Here is a 13,612-nt window from a genome sequence, read left to right on the forward strand (position 1 = left end):
CTCCTCCATTCAAGGCTGAAAGGTAGGCTCCCCCTGCCCCTGCTGCCCACCTGATACATACACCTTGCTCTTGCTCTCTGTGTACCTTCTTTCCTTCCCTCTGCTCTTCGTTCCTGTGCTCTCCAAGTGGACAGAAAGGCAGTCCCCTAGGGAAAGAACTCACCCTTCCCTCCCCATTCACTCGTCCTGGTAGCAGCTCCTCCAAGAGGGAGGGGTCAGACCCAGCTTTTTAGCGGGAGAGCCCAGTTGTTGGGTTGTTGTGTTGTGGTCCGTCTGCCCGTGGTCCCTGTCAGCCTGCACTTTTTTCTGTACAGACAGGCGAAGGCACTGACGCTATTCTTCTAAACTGGGAAATGAAATGCAAAACCGATGTTAATGCAACATTATGGTTGAGATTAAATGCACCAAAATCAGGAAATTCAAAGTTATGCTTCCCACAGCAACTATAACTCAGCCTCATCTGGCGTGTGTAGTATTTTGTGTTAGTGCGGATGGTGTTATATGTTAAGACATTAAAGTTAACACCATAAGCAGAGCACAAAATGCTTGAGGGGGCTGAGTTATGACGACTGTGTGAGCCGTAAGTGTTCTTGCACAGCCTCCCGACTCCTGGAATAATTTTTCCCCTGCCCATCAGACCAATTATTGCCTTTCTTTGTAGTTATATCTTTGCTTTAACACATTTCTTCTTCCAGGGTCACTATAAATGAATTCCTCTGTTGGTGGCCAGAGATGGTGGTGGGAATGGGGCAGCCCACTAGGCCCTTTTGTCCTTTTTGTTGCTGCTTCCATATATGTGGTGCCTCCCCCGCCCCCTTCCAAAGCCCCCCCTCCTCCACAGGCTGCTGATTCCTGGTGGTCCCTCATGGGGATGGGCCTCCCCCTGACTCTCACAGTGGCTCCTCTCTACTGTTCCCTGAATGGGAACAAGCATTTGCTGTGTCCAGGTCTTGGCCCTGTTGTAACTTCACGGGAAAGCCGAAGGGCCCTTCTTTATTTGGAGCAGACATAGCAATGCAGAAGTAAAATATACATCTCGGGGAGTGGAGCACTGATGCATGGTGGTGCTGCCTTGTGTGTTTGGCATAGCAGAGGCACGATCGAAGTGGGTTTATTTGCTCTATTCAGACTGCTTCTCTACCTTCCCCAGGGTTTATACCTTTCAGCTGCCATGGTGTATAGGTAGGCTGTGGAGTTGCCTGGGGGTGGGACCAGGAACTTTCTTTGGGGAGCACTGGGTCACTGGTAACAAAATCACTACATAGTTTAGTGCAAATCAGGAAACATTCCCCCCCGACCCAGCCTCTTATTATCCTGGTGGCCTCCCCTGGGCTGAGACAGCTGTCGGAATGCAGATTTTGTTAGACACTGGGCTAAGGTTGGTGGTGGGGAAGAGCTCTAAAGAATAGGGCCATTGATAAATGGTGAATGAAATCAGGGCCTGTAAACTAACAGTGGCACTGAGCTGCCTTTGAAAGTTTTTGTTGGACATGACAAAACCACGCAAGTCTGCAAAGGAATGGGGAGGATCTCATTGTAACCACCTTAGAGGCAATGAAAAGCCCTCTTTACTCTTTGGATAGCAACTTCAAGCTCTGTGTTAGATGCTAGGGATAGAAGGACAAATAAGAAATGGCCCCTACCCTCAAGGAGCTCATAGTCGAGGAGGGTAGACATTCGTGTAACCAGCATTAAACAGTATAATAACTACTATCACATAGGTAAGTACTTGGTACAATGGGGGCAAAAAGAAGGGAATGATCAACTCTGCTCATGATTTGGGGAAGGGGTTGCATAGGCTTCGTGTTAAGAGAAATTTAGGAGCCTGGAGGGGGCCAAGTCAGCCCAAGGCCTCTCAGAACTGCTGTAGCAGAAACAAAAGAAGGTGCTCACAGATTACACCAGAATGAATTGGCCTAAGTTTGAAAAACTGACCCGGATTGTAGGCTTGTTTATGGGAATATTGAAAATGAGGAAGAGGGAGAATGAAGACTTTGAACCTGGCAAAGATTTCACCGTTTGGTTAGTAGGATTATCTGTATCAGTTCTGTGGTATTTCTCGCAGTCAAACTAAAAGGTCTTACTGGGATGCTGTAAATGAGAGTACGAAGGCTAGAGGATGTTTAAGAGAATTTTAGCCAATAAAGTGGGCAAAAAGGGTGAGGGTCAGTGTAGAAATATGTGAGCTGGGGCTCTGAGGCATCGCCAGGGCAGGCTGATCTTATCCCTCCGCTGCCATTGAAGGTAGCACTGGGCTGGGCTGCTAGGTCTCTAGGGAGAGGCAAGGGCTGGAGAATGACATGACAGCCCCCACTCTCAAAAATACTGGCAATTTGGATCTGGATCTGCTAGGCATCCCTTGGGAATACCCACCTTCAACAGACTAGGTAGGCTTAGACCCTTCCAACAGGTAAACAGCCAGCTGACTAACATTGAGAAAAGTGAGGAAGGAAGGATGAATGAAGAGGCAGGAGGGCCTGGGTAACAAGAGATTTGCTACAGCGGAGGAGACTGGAGGGCATGGTGGTGGGGTTGAGCGCTCCCTTGAGCAGCTGCAACAGGTGCACAGCCATAGAAAGAGAGCCAGTAGGGGCCAGCCCCATGGCCGAGTGGTTGAGTTCGTGTGCTTCGCTTCAGTGGCCCAGGGTTTCTCTGGTTCAAATCCTGGGCACGGACATGGCACTGCTCATTGGGTCATGCTGAGGTGGCGTCCCACATGCCACAACTAGAAGGACCCACAACTAAAAGTATACAACTATGTACCGGGGGAGCTTTGGGGAGAAAAAGGAAAAATAAAATCTTGAAAAAAAAAAAAAAAGAGAGCCAGTGGATTGGGAAGGGGTGGGGAGAATGAAAGCCAAAGGAGTATTTAAGGTAAGTTCATAGGCTTCACTTTGCCCTGTCCCCGTGCTGTCGTGCTTTTCCTCTCCCCTCTATTGATGACATTTCTTACCTTGAAGGCTGATCTCAGTTGTTTGACATGAGGAAACTGACATTAGGAGATGTTTTCTTTATCTCTGTGTCTTTTTGGGAAAGAGGATCCTGAATCATTTTGATTAAGATGCCATTGGGATGATGATGTTTTATTCTGTTATCCTGGGTGTTCACAATACTTTAAAAGCCCCCACAGTTGTACATTTATGTGATCAGTTTTGAGCCTGAGCTGTGAGAATTGAGTCATAGCCTAAAAGCCTGAAGCAAGAGTGTTCCCAGTTTGATGCCAGCCCCCTAGGCTGGCAGGTCTGCAGCAGAAGGGTGAGCAGGCTGGGACAGGCAGAGAAGGGTTGTGTATGCTGAGTGCCGCCGTGGGCAGAGCTCTGTTAGGTGCTAGGAGAATCAGAAGAGAAGTAAGTAGACTCTGGAGGGAGAGAGAAACATCAGGGAAGCTTTTAATCTGAAGTAGAGGTACCTTGGAATGGGCTGCTATTTAGATCCCGTCCCTGCATGTATTTGGCTAGTGGGAGATCTTGGTCTGTGGACAGCAGACAGGTCTGTTGCATGAGCGCTCCACTTCTGTTCTAGCGCTGTGCTCAGTGTCTAGTCCTGGGGAGGCCCTTCCAGTCAAGGACTGGTCTGAAGGCTAAATGCTGGCAGAGGCTCTTATTTGGAGATGCCAATGTTGCCGAAAGGAAGGGAGTGTGCAGAGTCTACAGTGAGGTTGGGAGCAAAGTTGGTGAGCCAGAATAGGAGTTGTGAATGTTTTGTTGAGTGGAAGAGAGGAAACAGATGTTGGAAGTCAGAGTTCATGGGAATGGAGAAGATCGTGTTCCAAGGGGTTAAAAATGAACATAGAGGAAAGTGGTTAGGAGATATTACTTAAAAGAGATGTTAGTGGGTTGGACTAAGGTGGTGATGGTGGGAATGGAGAGAAGTTATGTGTCATAACCTTTACATGTGCTGGGAAAGAAACGAGCTTGAGAAAAATGCTCTGAAGCAGCTCATAGCTCCTTTGGATACTAGTGGGCTCCTGGGAGTCAGTGGTACCTAGAGATTTGGTCAGGAGTGGAGTATGGAACCTATGGTTGTTGTAAATGGAGTGCTCTGAGTTGAAGATCCATATCAGGGAGAACTGATGGAGGTGAGTTCCTTACTGGTGATGCAGGTAGTTACTCCTTGAGGATCTCTGTATGATGAACTGTTTGGCCATTGGCCTGTGGGAGGTGGGTAGTGATGGTTAGGTAGGTAGGATGACAACTAGCTAGAAAGCTTGGAATCTTGCTCTCCAAAAGTGTGATACGAATTGAGAGCCATGGCTTGAGATTGCAGTGCCTGGAAATGGAGTCCAGGGACTATATCTGCATTGTTCATGGGTGTTTTCCAGCACTGGAAACATTTGAATGAAAGGCCAACTGATTGACTGAAAGGGACTGGTAATTAGTTGGGGAGGGAGGAGGCAGGGACAGATGAATGGGGTGAAAGATGCCATTTTGGTAAGGTCTGCTTTCACTAGAAAGCTAACATGACTAGAGAAGTAATGCCAGGGGCAGGCCTTAAAGGAAGTTTATGGTGTGGAATGTGGTGGTTGGTGATGCGCGCGAGGAGTCCACAGCTTGGTGCCTCAGGATATTGCAGGAATTGCTGTGATCCTGTTCCAGGTCTGTGGCCAGTGTTAGTAGGGCCTTTCTCAGGACCAGAGGCAGTAGGATAGCTCCTGCCTTGTGTCTGTAAGGTCTTCATAAGAGAGGTATCCAATCCTGCTTTTTGGTTCATTTGGACAGAAGGAAGGTGTTTTTCTGGAGAGAATGGTGTGATGAGTGCTCTGTGGGTAGCTGATGCCCTGGTCTTGACAGTATACTTAAAGGGAGCAGGCATTGCCATGACAGGAAGACCTCTTGCCGGTTTCCTAACAGATGTGCCAACTTGCTCTGTAAAGTTCTGGGATGTGGCATGCCAGTTTTTTTCCCCTGGATCTTGGCAGCAAGGAGAATGAAATGTCTGATAGCAAGAGCCAGGAGTGGTTGGCAGATCTAAAGGGCTTGCCCCAGGTTCTTGAAATTGGGCCAAGTAAGGGTTTGTTTTGAGAAAAGAGGGAACCTTGGGCTCTGATTCTCACTTGGGCAGTATCTGTGATAAGGAATTAGTCTCATAGATGTTCTAGATTTCACCTTTGCTATTCAACGTGTAGTCTGAGAACCAGCAGCCTCTTCATCACCTGGGAGCTTGTTAGAAATCCAGAATATCAGGCCCTACTCCACTGCTAAATAGAATTTGTAATTTGACAAGATCTTCAGGTAATTTGAAATCTGAGAAACACTGCTCTAATCTAGACCAATGGTTCTCAAACTTCAGCAAGTGTCAGAATCACCTGGAGGGCTTGTTAAAACACAGATTTTTGGCCCCACCCTCAAGCTTTCTAATTCAGAAAGTCTGAGGTGGAGGCCAGGAATCTGCATTTCTAATCAGCTCCCAGGTGATAAGATGCTGCCTTTGAGGGGTCATACTTTAAACCACTGACTGCCTCAGCTTTCTGTTCTGTAAGATAGCTCAGTAATTCCTACCTGCCTTACAGGGGCAGGGATTAAATGAGCCAATGTGTGAGAAAAGTGTTCGTGCATTATGGACATGATGTCAGTCTGTATATTGCTTGCTTACTAGTCAGTGATTTTAAAAACTCACTGTCGTGCCATACATTCATTTCCCTGTCCTGGCTTCTGGCCTTCAGGTGTGGACAGAGAACAGGGAATCTGTGAAGTACCCAATGGCGATGTAGTCTTCTGTGAAGAGACCAGCAGCCCCTGGGGCTGTGGATGGGGATTACTGAGCAAAGGCCTTCTGAAGCCCAGCCACCTTCTCTGGGCTCCTATCCAAGTTGCCTCAGCAGAACCCTCTGTCTGCCTGAGTGAGCCTGGTCCTGTCTTGATCACCTGTTACTCACCCCCACCTCTTTACCCCCAGCTGGTGGGTCTTTAGTGCAATATTTGCATTGATTGGAAAAATGGTCTTTGTCTAACCACACCTCTGATTCATCTTGTGATCCCGAGCATGTCACATGACTTTTCCCCACCTTATTGGGTGATTAACTGAACAGGCTTTGGCTCCATGTGCCCAAGTCCCAGAATGTGGACTCTGGACCTCTGGAGTGAGGGGAGCTGAGGTAGAGGCTGTTGTGGTGAGAAGCAATATCGCATAGTGGTTCAGAGCGTGGACTCTAGAACCGGACTCTCTGGATTTGAGTCTGGTCTCCACCACCTACTAGCACTATGACTTGCCTTGGGCAAGTTACTTGTACTCTATGCTTCAGTTGCCTTATTGGCAAAATGGGGTTAATAATAGTACCAATCTTATAGGATTGTTGGGAGGATAAATGTAAGTGCTTAGAACACTGCCTGGCTTATCTAATACCTATATGTGTCAGCTCTTTTTAGTAGAATTACTGCTAGTATTATTCTGACACATGGCCTCATAGTAAGCTATTGGGGAACAGCAGGTGGCTGGGAGGCAGCCCCTCCTTCTCTGGGGAGCTTAGAGAGAGCCTGCAGGCTCTCTGTCCCCATAGTGGACAGAGCCACGGCACTACCCAGAGAGACTTTTTTCCTCCACTGGAATGGTAAGTGGGATTTGGCACCCTTCCACTTCCATGCCCTGTGTTAGTGCTGCCTCTGGGGGACCTCTCCTGTACCCAACCTGAGATTTGTTTAAATTAATTTCATGGCAAATATGTGTATACAGGTAGCTACAAAGAAATCATTTGGTTGTTTGCTGCCCTGAAGGGTCCACTTCACAGAGGCCACTAATATGTGAAGTTATTTACAATTGGGTATCTAAAAATGTTTGAACTGAGGCTGATTCAGAGTCTTGTACGTGTAGAGGTAGCCAAAGGCACACACCTGGATGAGGGTGCAGTTTCTACGACTTTGGTCTTCATTTATCGGTATTATATATATTTTTAAAGATTCAGATTTCAGTAAAAGTAAATTATAATTCACTCTGCACCCCCCTTCCAAATAAAGAATAGCAGTGTCTATTTTCAACCTCTTTTCTACATTTTAATTGCTCTGGGGTCTATGGGGATGGTGAAGAGGGACATGGAGGTGAAAAATCAGCCTTTTAAAGCTCTGATTTTTTACCCTTCCTTGTCCTGAAACTTCGAGCATCAGCTCTCATCTGTCAAAGTGTAAATCAGCAATTAAAACCCAAACAGCCAAATGCCAAAGATGACCCGAAGCACAAAGCAACTGACAAACAAGTCCGGACAAATCGACGGGTAATTTATAAGCTTTGCCCTAAAATCTAATTATTTGGCAATTCGAATTTGCAGCCAGCCAGGGCTCGGCAATAAATTTAACCCGCCATAAATTATTTAGGAGCAAGCTGTGGTGTAAATCAAAACCACGAGTGTTTGTTTAAGAAATAAGCTCCTTGTGCATAAAATGTCTTTTTTTTTTTTTTTCCAGGGGAGAAACTGTTAAGCAAATCATGCCCCTTTCGTTGCGCAGTGCAGCCCTCACTGCTCCCTCTCAACTTCCCCTCTTCCCTGTGGCCGGGAGGCTCCTTAATCCCTTGGAGAAAGGGCGTGCCTTTGCATGGGACTTTTATCCAGAAACCAAGTTTTTGGATAAAACCTGTGTTTTTGCCAGGTACTGCTTTTTCTACCTTCTTGTGTCATGATGGTACTTTTGGATTTTATCAAACCTTTCTGTGCAGGGGCTCATATTTTTTGGAATTTTCTTCAAGGGGTTTAGGGAAGAGATAGATTAGTTGTTTCCATCTCTAAATGGAGAGAATGCTAGTTCCTAGGTTGAGGGGGAAGCCATGAAAAGTGATCTGCTTGTTCCCCTATTTCAGACAGGACCATAGAACCATCAGCTCAGACAAAGGAGAATCTGTGCTTTGGAAAAAAGGTCTGTAAGAATGCTACACTATTAAACCCTCTGTCCCATTGTCAAGAAATCCCAACAATCTAACCTACGTCCCTTCTGCTTAAAATCCTTTTGTTGTTGTTGTTCTATCTTCAAATATAATCTTATCACTGCAGACACTTTAGTTACAGGGAGTTTGAATACCCTCAAAGCAACCCACACATTTATTTCTTGTAGTCTACTGATTATGGGTGTGAAATTTCATTTGAAATGCTGTTACAGTTTTGTGAACAGTTTATCAAGAGAATTTCTGGGGTTCCTAGGTGAGCAATTAGGAAGCACCTGTGTTTAAAGCCTTTGCTCCAACTTAAGCCTCTGCTCATTTGAAAAGGTAAAACAATATTTCCTTGTGCTGCTTTTTTATCTGTCTGCTCTCCCCTTTAAAAAAAGATTTGCAGCTGGCATTTTATTGAAGGAGACAGCGGACATAATAGATTTGGAACCATGGATACTTTGAAAAATCCAAGTTCTGAGGCTTTTGTCCTTAATTGCCAAGTTGTGGACATTTCCCATCTCCATCAGCAGGCCAGCTTTTTGAGTTTGTGATGCTCTACCCTTGGACAACCTAGTGTGCGGGTAGCTTGTGGATCGTGTAGGGTGACCAACTGTCCCAATTTTAGCACTGAAAGTCCTGTGTTCCAGGAAACTCTTGGTCTGGGCAAACAGAAAACTGGGACATTGGTTTGTAGCAGTTGGGGGAGGATGAGAAACCACTTATAGAAGAGAGGCAGTGGATCTGGTAGAAAGTGCTTTGGAGTGTTATATGTCTGGGTTTGAATCATGGCTGTCCCCTTAGGCAGATGACTTCACCTCTCTGGTCCTGTGGAGAGTCCGTGAAAGCAGAGTGTTTTCTCTTAGAGCCATGTGCTTGTGCTTGGCCTCTATCTTTTCATTTGTCAGTCCTCAACCAAAGGTTGAGAGAGTGAGGTCTGCCTGCTAAAATGGAGCCTGGGTGCTGAGATGCAAACTGAAGGCTCATGGTCCCTCCCTCCGTGAGCTCAGAGTACAGCCCCCTCTGTGTCCTTGCAGCCATAGTGGAGGCTTCGCAGTAGCAAACCTCCAGGACTGTCTGCCTGGTCAGTCCACATTCATTGCTCTTGTAACTTGAGAGCAGCCTCTCTTCCTAGCAGATAGTAGACTGTGCTTCCTAAAGATAGCTTTCAGACTAAAAGAATCAGATCTTTCTCGACCCCTCGGAGTTTGAAAGCTGCCAGCCCTACTCTCTTTAAGTCTCATTTTCCCATTTGGAATCCCAGCTCTGTCCCTTACTAGCATTATAACCTTGAACAAGTGACAGCTTCTTTTTGGGCCTTCGTTTATCTGTGAAATAGGGATAATGATTCCCACCTCATGAGTCGTTAGGATTCAATGAGATCATTCCTGTTAAGCGTTTAGCAGAATGTCTGCCACGTAGTAAACAACAAATGGAAACAATGAAATGAGTCTATTTTCTGCATGTGTCCGAGGATGTTGGGGCCAGCTCCTCTCTATCCGTTGCTCAGACTCTGAGCACTTCAGAGAGAGGAGCCACATCTCATTGTATTTGTCCCTGTGTCCACACCTAGCCCCTGTCTGGTAAACAGTAGGTGCTTAATAGTATTGGCTTATGACCTGTTGGTGATGATGATGATGATGATGATATGACCTATCTTCCAGGATTAATAAGGGTAAAATAAGAAAACTGTATTTGAAAGCACACTGTAGACTGAAAAGCATGACACTCAGTGTGTCCCTCCACTGAGATTTGTCGTAGTTCATTATTTGTTCACATCTCTTTTCTGCTCTCTAGTCCATGCACTTCTCCAAAGCAGAGATTACACTTTATCTCTGAATCCCACTCCAGTACCTGTATGATGTCCTTCACGCAGTAGATGCGCAGGTAGTTTAGTTGAATGCAAATGTCATACAAAAGTAAGGAATTGCAAAACTATTATTAGGGTTGAGAAAGAGGGCTGGTAAAAACAAACTGGTTCTTCTTTTCTTCCTGGTGCTACCTTTACACAAGCAGACACTCAACTGTTCCTGAAAAAAAAAACTTCTTCCCAGGGGAATGATGAAATTGAGGGAGGAAAAAAGAGGAGGGGCAGAAATAACAGCTTCATTATATGAGCAGCTAGCCCTAGAAGCTGGCACTTAGGCACATCTTCACAAGGTCTTGGGCTGAATTGAATGTCATCAACCTATTGCTTTGGGGTTACCGCTCTGATCGTCATCAGCTGATAACTGTTGAAGTGTTTGGCATGCCCCAAGTCATGCACTGGCTGCAGAGTCGTGTCAGCTTGGTACAGAGTGGGGTGCCTCTCCCATGAATGGGCTGTTGGGGCTGTATTTTGAGGTTCTGGGCTTGTCTGGGCAATACGGGAAGGTAAGGAGTACCTAAGTCAGGTCCTTTCTGTTCTGACTCCCCAGAGGTCTTCTATCAGAAGCTCCTCTTTTGCGTCCTCGGTGATTCAAATGAATGTGCCAGTGTGTAAGGTCATTGTTACAACAGCTGCTGACGGGGTTGAGGAAGGATCACTGCAGAGTCATGTTCTGAGATTGGCCCTTGAAAGTCCCTCTTCTTGGTCTTGGGGAGAAGGCCTGGCTGATAGGCCAGCAACATTGGAGAGGTATGTTTCAGATAGGTCCAGTCTGCTGTGCCCTGGGCCTTGGGTTCCTGGCACCCAGGCATTTCAGGGGTCTACCCCTCTTTTTGCATGGAGCTGGGGCTAGCATATTCCTCCTCTCTAGGAAGATGGTACTGAGTGTGAGAACTTGGGTTGGCTCCATTTCCCTAAGGGTGAGGAAGCTAGTGGCAGGAAAGTTTTGAAGACTGGGCTGCAATGGGGAAACCCCAAGGCCAAGTTTTAAGAGAATCTACTGGGGATGCTGACTTGGTGCTGGTCAGAGCGGGAGCTGAAGCGCTCACTATTTTATAATAAATACTAATGAAATTCTAGATCTATAATAACATTTCAGATATCTAAAACAAACCATATGCTTGTAAAAAAGTGGAAAGAGATCAACTTTAAGCCATAAATTCTTGGTAATAGAAGGGTTTTTTTCTATTTATGTTTGATAGATATTTTTGTTTCCAGAGGAATGTCAACTCCTAATTTCATAATGTATCATGGGCTTAAGAAAATTGAATTTAATAAAAGCCAGAGATGAATGGCATCCTTAAAGGTCCCAACACTTGTCTTTATTAGTAGGACAAACTGCAGGTCTCCAAACACTGCTTCTCTCCAAATGAAAGTTTAAATGAAAAGTACAGTTGTGTCACAGGTTAAATTTCATTGTGGGCCCGGCTAACATTGTTAGTGAGGAGCTGGCTGTATTTGTTTCTTTAGACACTAGGGCAGCCAAACTCACCAGGCCGTGGAGCTCTTTCTGTTGGGCAAGTGTTTCTTTTACTTAGTGGGAGAGAGAAGATATATCAGAAATTCAGGAGTCAGATGAGCCTGACTCAGAGGGGCCCTCCTTGGAGTTCGCTCTTGGAAATCTTGGATATCCGATTTTTCAAGGGGACTAATATGTATTTTCTGTGTGTCTGTCCCTCAGTTTTGCTTTTCAGAGCAAAACTCCTCTCCTTGTCCTAGTTTGTAGTGCTCTGTGGGGAACAAGAGGCCTAGGGAATTGGGGCTAAGTCCCCACCTCTCTTCGCCTTGGGAGGAGAGGTGTCGCCTAGTCCTCTCCATCTCCCGTCTGCCTCAGCCTTGCAACCTTTCTGCCCTTCCTACTTCTGGGGGCTCTTGTCAGCTTCCCCATCTGGGGATCAGTGCAGGAGGGACCAGGCAACCAGAACCTTTGAATTTCTCTGTCATGAAGTCTGACTGCCTTGATTTGGTCTTCAGTTCTGATGTAATGAGTTGGATAAAAATCTTTGAAACAAGCTCGATAGAGTGGACATGTTTGGTGGGGAGAACATCCAGCTGTCCTAGGCTGTCATAGAGATTGGCCATTTCTTCTTCTGAGTCCATTTCCCACTCGTCCATTTCCCGAGTGCAGTCAGGTGTCAACAATGCCTGTGTTGCTTCTCCATTCTGGCTGTCCCTGGAGAGAACCAATTTGCCTTGATTGTAGTCATACTGGAAAGTCCTCTCTGGAACAGGGGACCTGGGGTAGGGATGCCACTGGAGCTGACTGTCAGGGCCACTGAGTGGGCAAAGCCCCCCTTCTCTCTCTGCAGTGGCCCCTTTTCCGCATGCTAATTTTACTCGGAGGATTTTACTTTTATTTATTTTTTTTATTATTTCCTATTTGTCTCTTCCAGATGTTTTCAGGGCAGTTTTTTTTTTGTGTTGTAAACTAATTCCATTCATGTTTTAAAAATTTATGAAAGCGCTAATAAAAATGTCAAAGTGGTAAAAATGTTAGCTTTTCCTCTGCTTTGATTAAATTTTGCAAACTGTTTTTGAATATTAAAAAGCAATAATTTTTTTTATTCTCTCTCCTCGCTTTCCCTGTTCTCTCTGGTGTGCGTGTGCTCTCTCCTGCCCTCTCCCCCCTCTGGTGCGTTCCTCCCTTCCCAGGAGCGATGTATGAGGCGTGCTGCACAGCTAGCCTTCTGCAAGCCTGTTTGCACACCAGGACCTTGGTGCTGTGCATCTCTATTAAATAACGGAGACAAATTAATCTTAGAGACACCAAACAAATTGTCACTCCTCCTCCTTCTCTTCCATTACGTTCCAGTGGACTGGGAAGGGCTGGCTAAGCGATTGCAGGGTGGGGGTAGCAGGCTGGAGGGGAGGGTGTATTGCCTGAGAGAAAGGTGGGAGGCACTAGCTCCGATTACTCTTGCTCAGTTTTCTCCTTCTCTTTGGTATCCCCTTTGCCTTTATTTATTATTTATCTTTTTTGTTGTTGTAAAAACTAATGAATAAACTCATTGACTCTGTTTACACTTCATATGCAAAAGTCTGTGCATTGGTCTGTTGGCTGGTTGTCTATATGGCTGGAGATCCAGGCCCATTCCAGGGCAAGGACCTGGGCAAGGAGAAGGGCGGCCTACTTCTAGGGGCTCAAGTGAGCCGGCCTCTACTCGAGACCCAGTTGGGGAAACTGGGGTGGATTGCACTACTGTCTTCCTTCCCCTTTCCAGAGATAATGGTATGTGTGTCCAGTCCCTAGAACCTGTGAAGATATTAACAGTGGGAGGGTTGGGATTGTAATTAAGCTGGCACCATCTCACTCAGTCTTGGGTTTGGCCTGGCAGGAATTAAGGAGCACAAAATGCTCCCTCATTCTTTACTCTGAGTTATTTGAAATGGTTAGTTAAAAAAACTTATTCTTCCTTTTCTGTGTCTTTGCCATTCCAGGAAATCATCGAGTTCCCCATCCTGAAGCTAAATGGCCGGACCATGGAGATTGAGTCTACCTTTCACATGTATGTCCAGCCTGTAGTCCATCCACAGCTTACTCCCTTCTGTACAGAGGTAAGGACCCTGGGGCCAGGCAGCAAGGGCTGCTGGGACAGGAGCTTTTTGATCACTGATGCTCTATAGAGGTCGCATAGGGAAAGCTTAGGTCTTAACAGCAATTAAGGCAGGTGTACATTAGACCCAGCAGGTGGCTTTTTATAAAGTCTGCCACTTCACCTGGGCCACTGTGATCATTGGGGACCCAGGGAAAGCAGTGGCACAATCTGTCCCAGCCTCCCCAATATTTTCCCTTTCTTGTCATCCCTACCCTTCCTGGTGACCAGACTCTTGTTGTCCAGGAGCAGGAAGGTGCTTCTGGGGCTCAGCTTCTTTTCACTTCCATTTCAATAGGGC

The 13,612-nt window shown here is 46.1% G+C and overlaps 1 protein-coding gene across 33 annotated transcripts in view; it reads left to right on the forward strand.

Moving 5' to 3' along the window:
- The window catches only part of ERI3 (ERI1 exoribonuclease family member 3), a 126,646-nt gene that overhangs the window by 18,751 nt on the left and 94,283 nt on the right, over window positions 1–13,612 (forward strand). For 32 of the 33 annotated variants that reach the window (XR_011503435.1, XM_070510079.1, XM_044770625.2 and 29 more), the window contains one exon: window positions 13,157–13,273. Coding sequence is in view for 32 of the 33 variants with exons in the window: in XM_044770625.2 (XP_044626560.1) it covers window positions 13,157–13,273 (117 nt within the window). In the remaining variant the exon portion in view is untranslated. Of the gene's footprint in view, window positions 1–10,266; window positions 10,469–13,156; window positions 13,274–13,612 lie in introns of those variants that run through there. The other variant, XM_070510083.1, reaches the window with a different exon arrangement.

The sequence above is a fragment of the Equus asinus genome, chromosome 5 (assembly GCF_041296235.1).
Source record: "Equus asinus isolate D_3611 breed Donkey chromosome 5, EquAss-T2T_v2, whole genome shotgun sequence".
Classification (NCBI taxonomy): domain Eukaryota; kingdom Metazoa; phylum Chordata; class Mammalia; order Perissodactyla; family Equidae; genus Equus; species Equus asinus.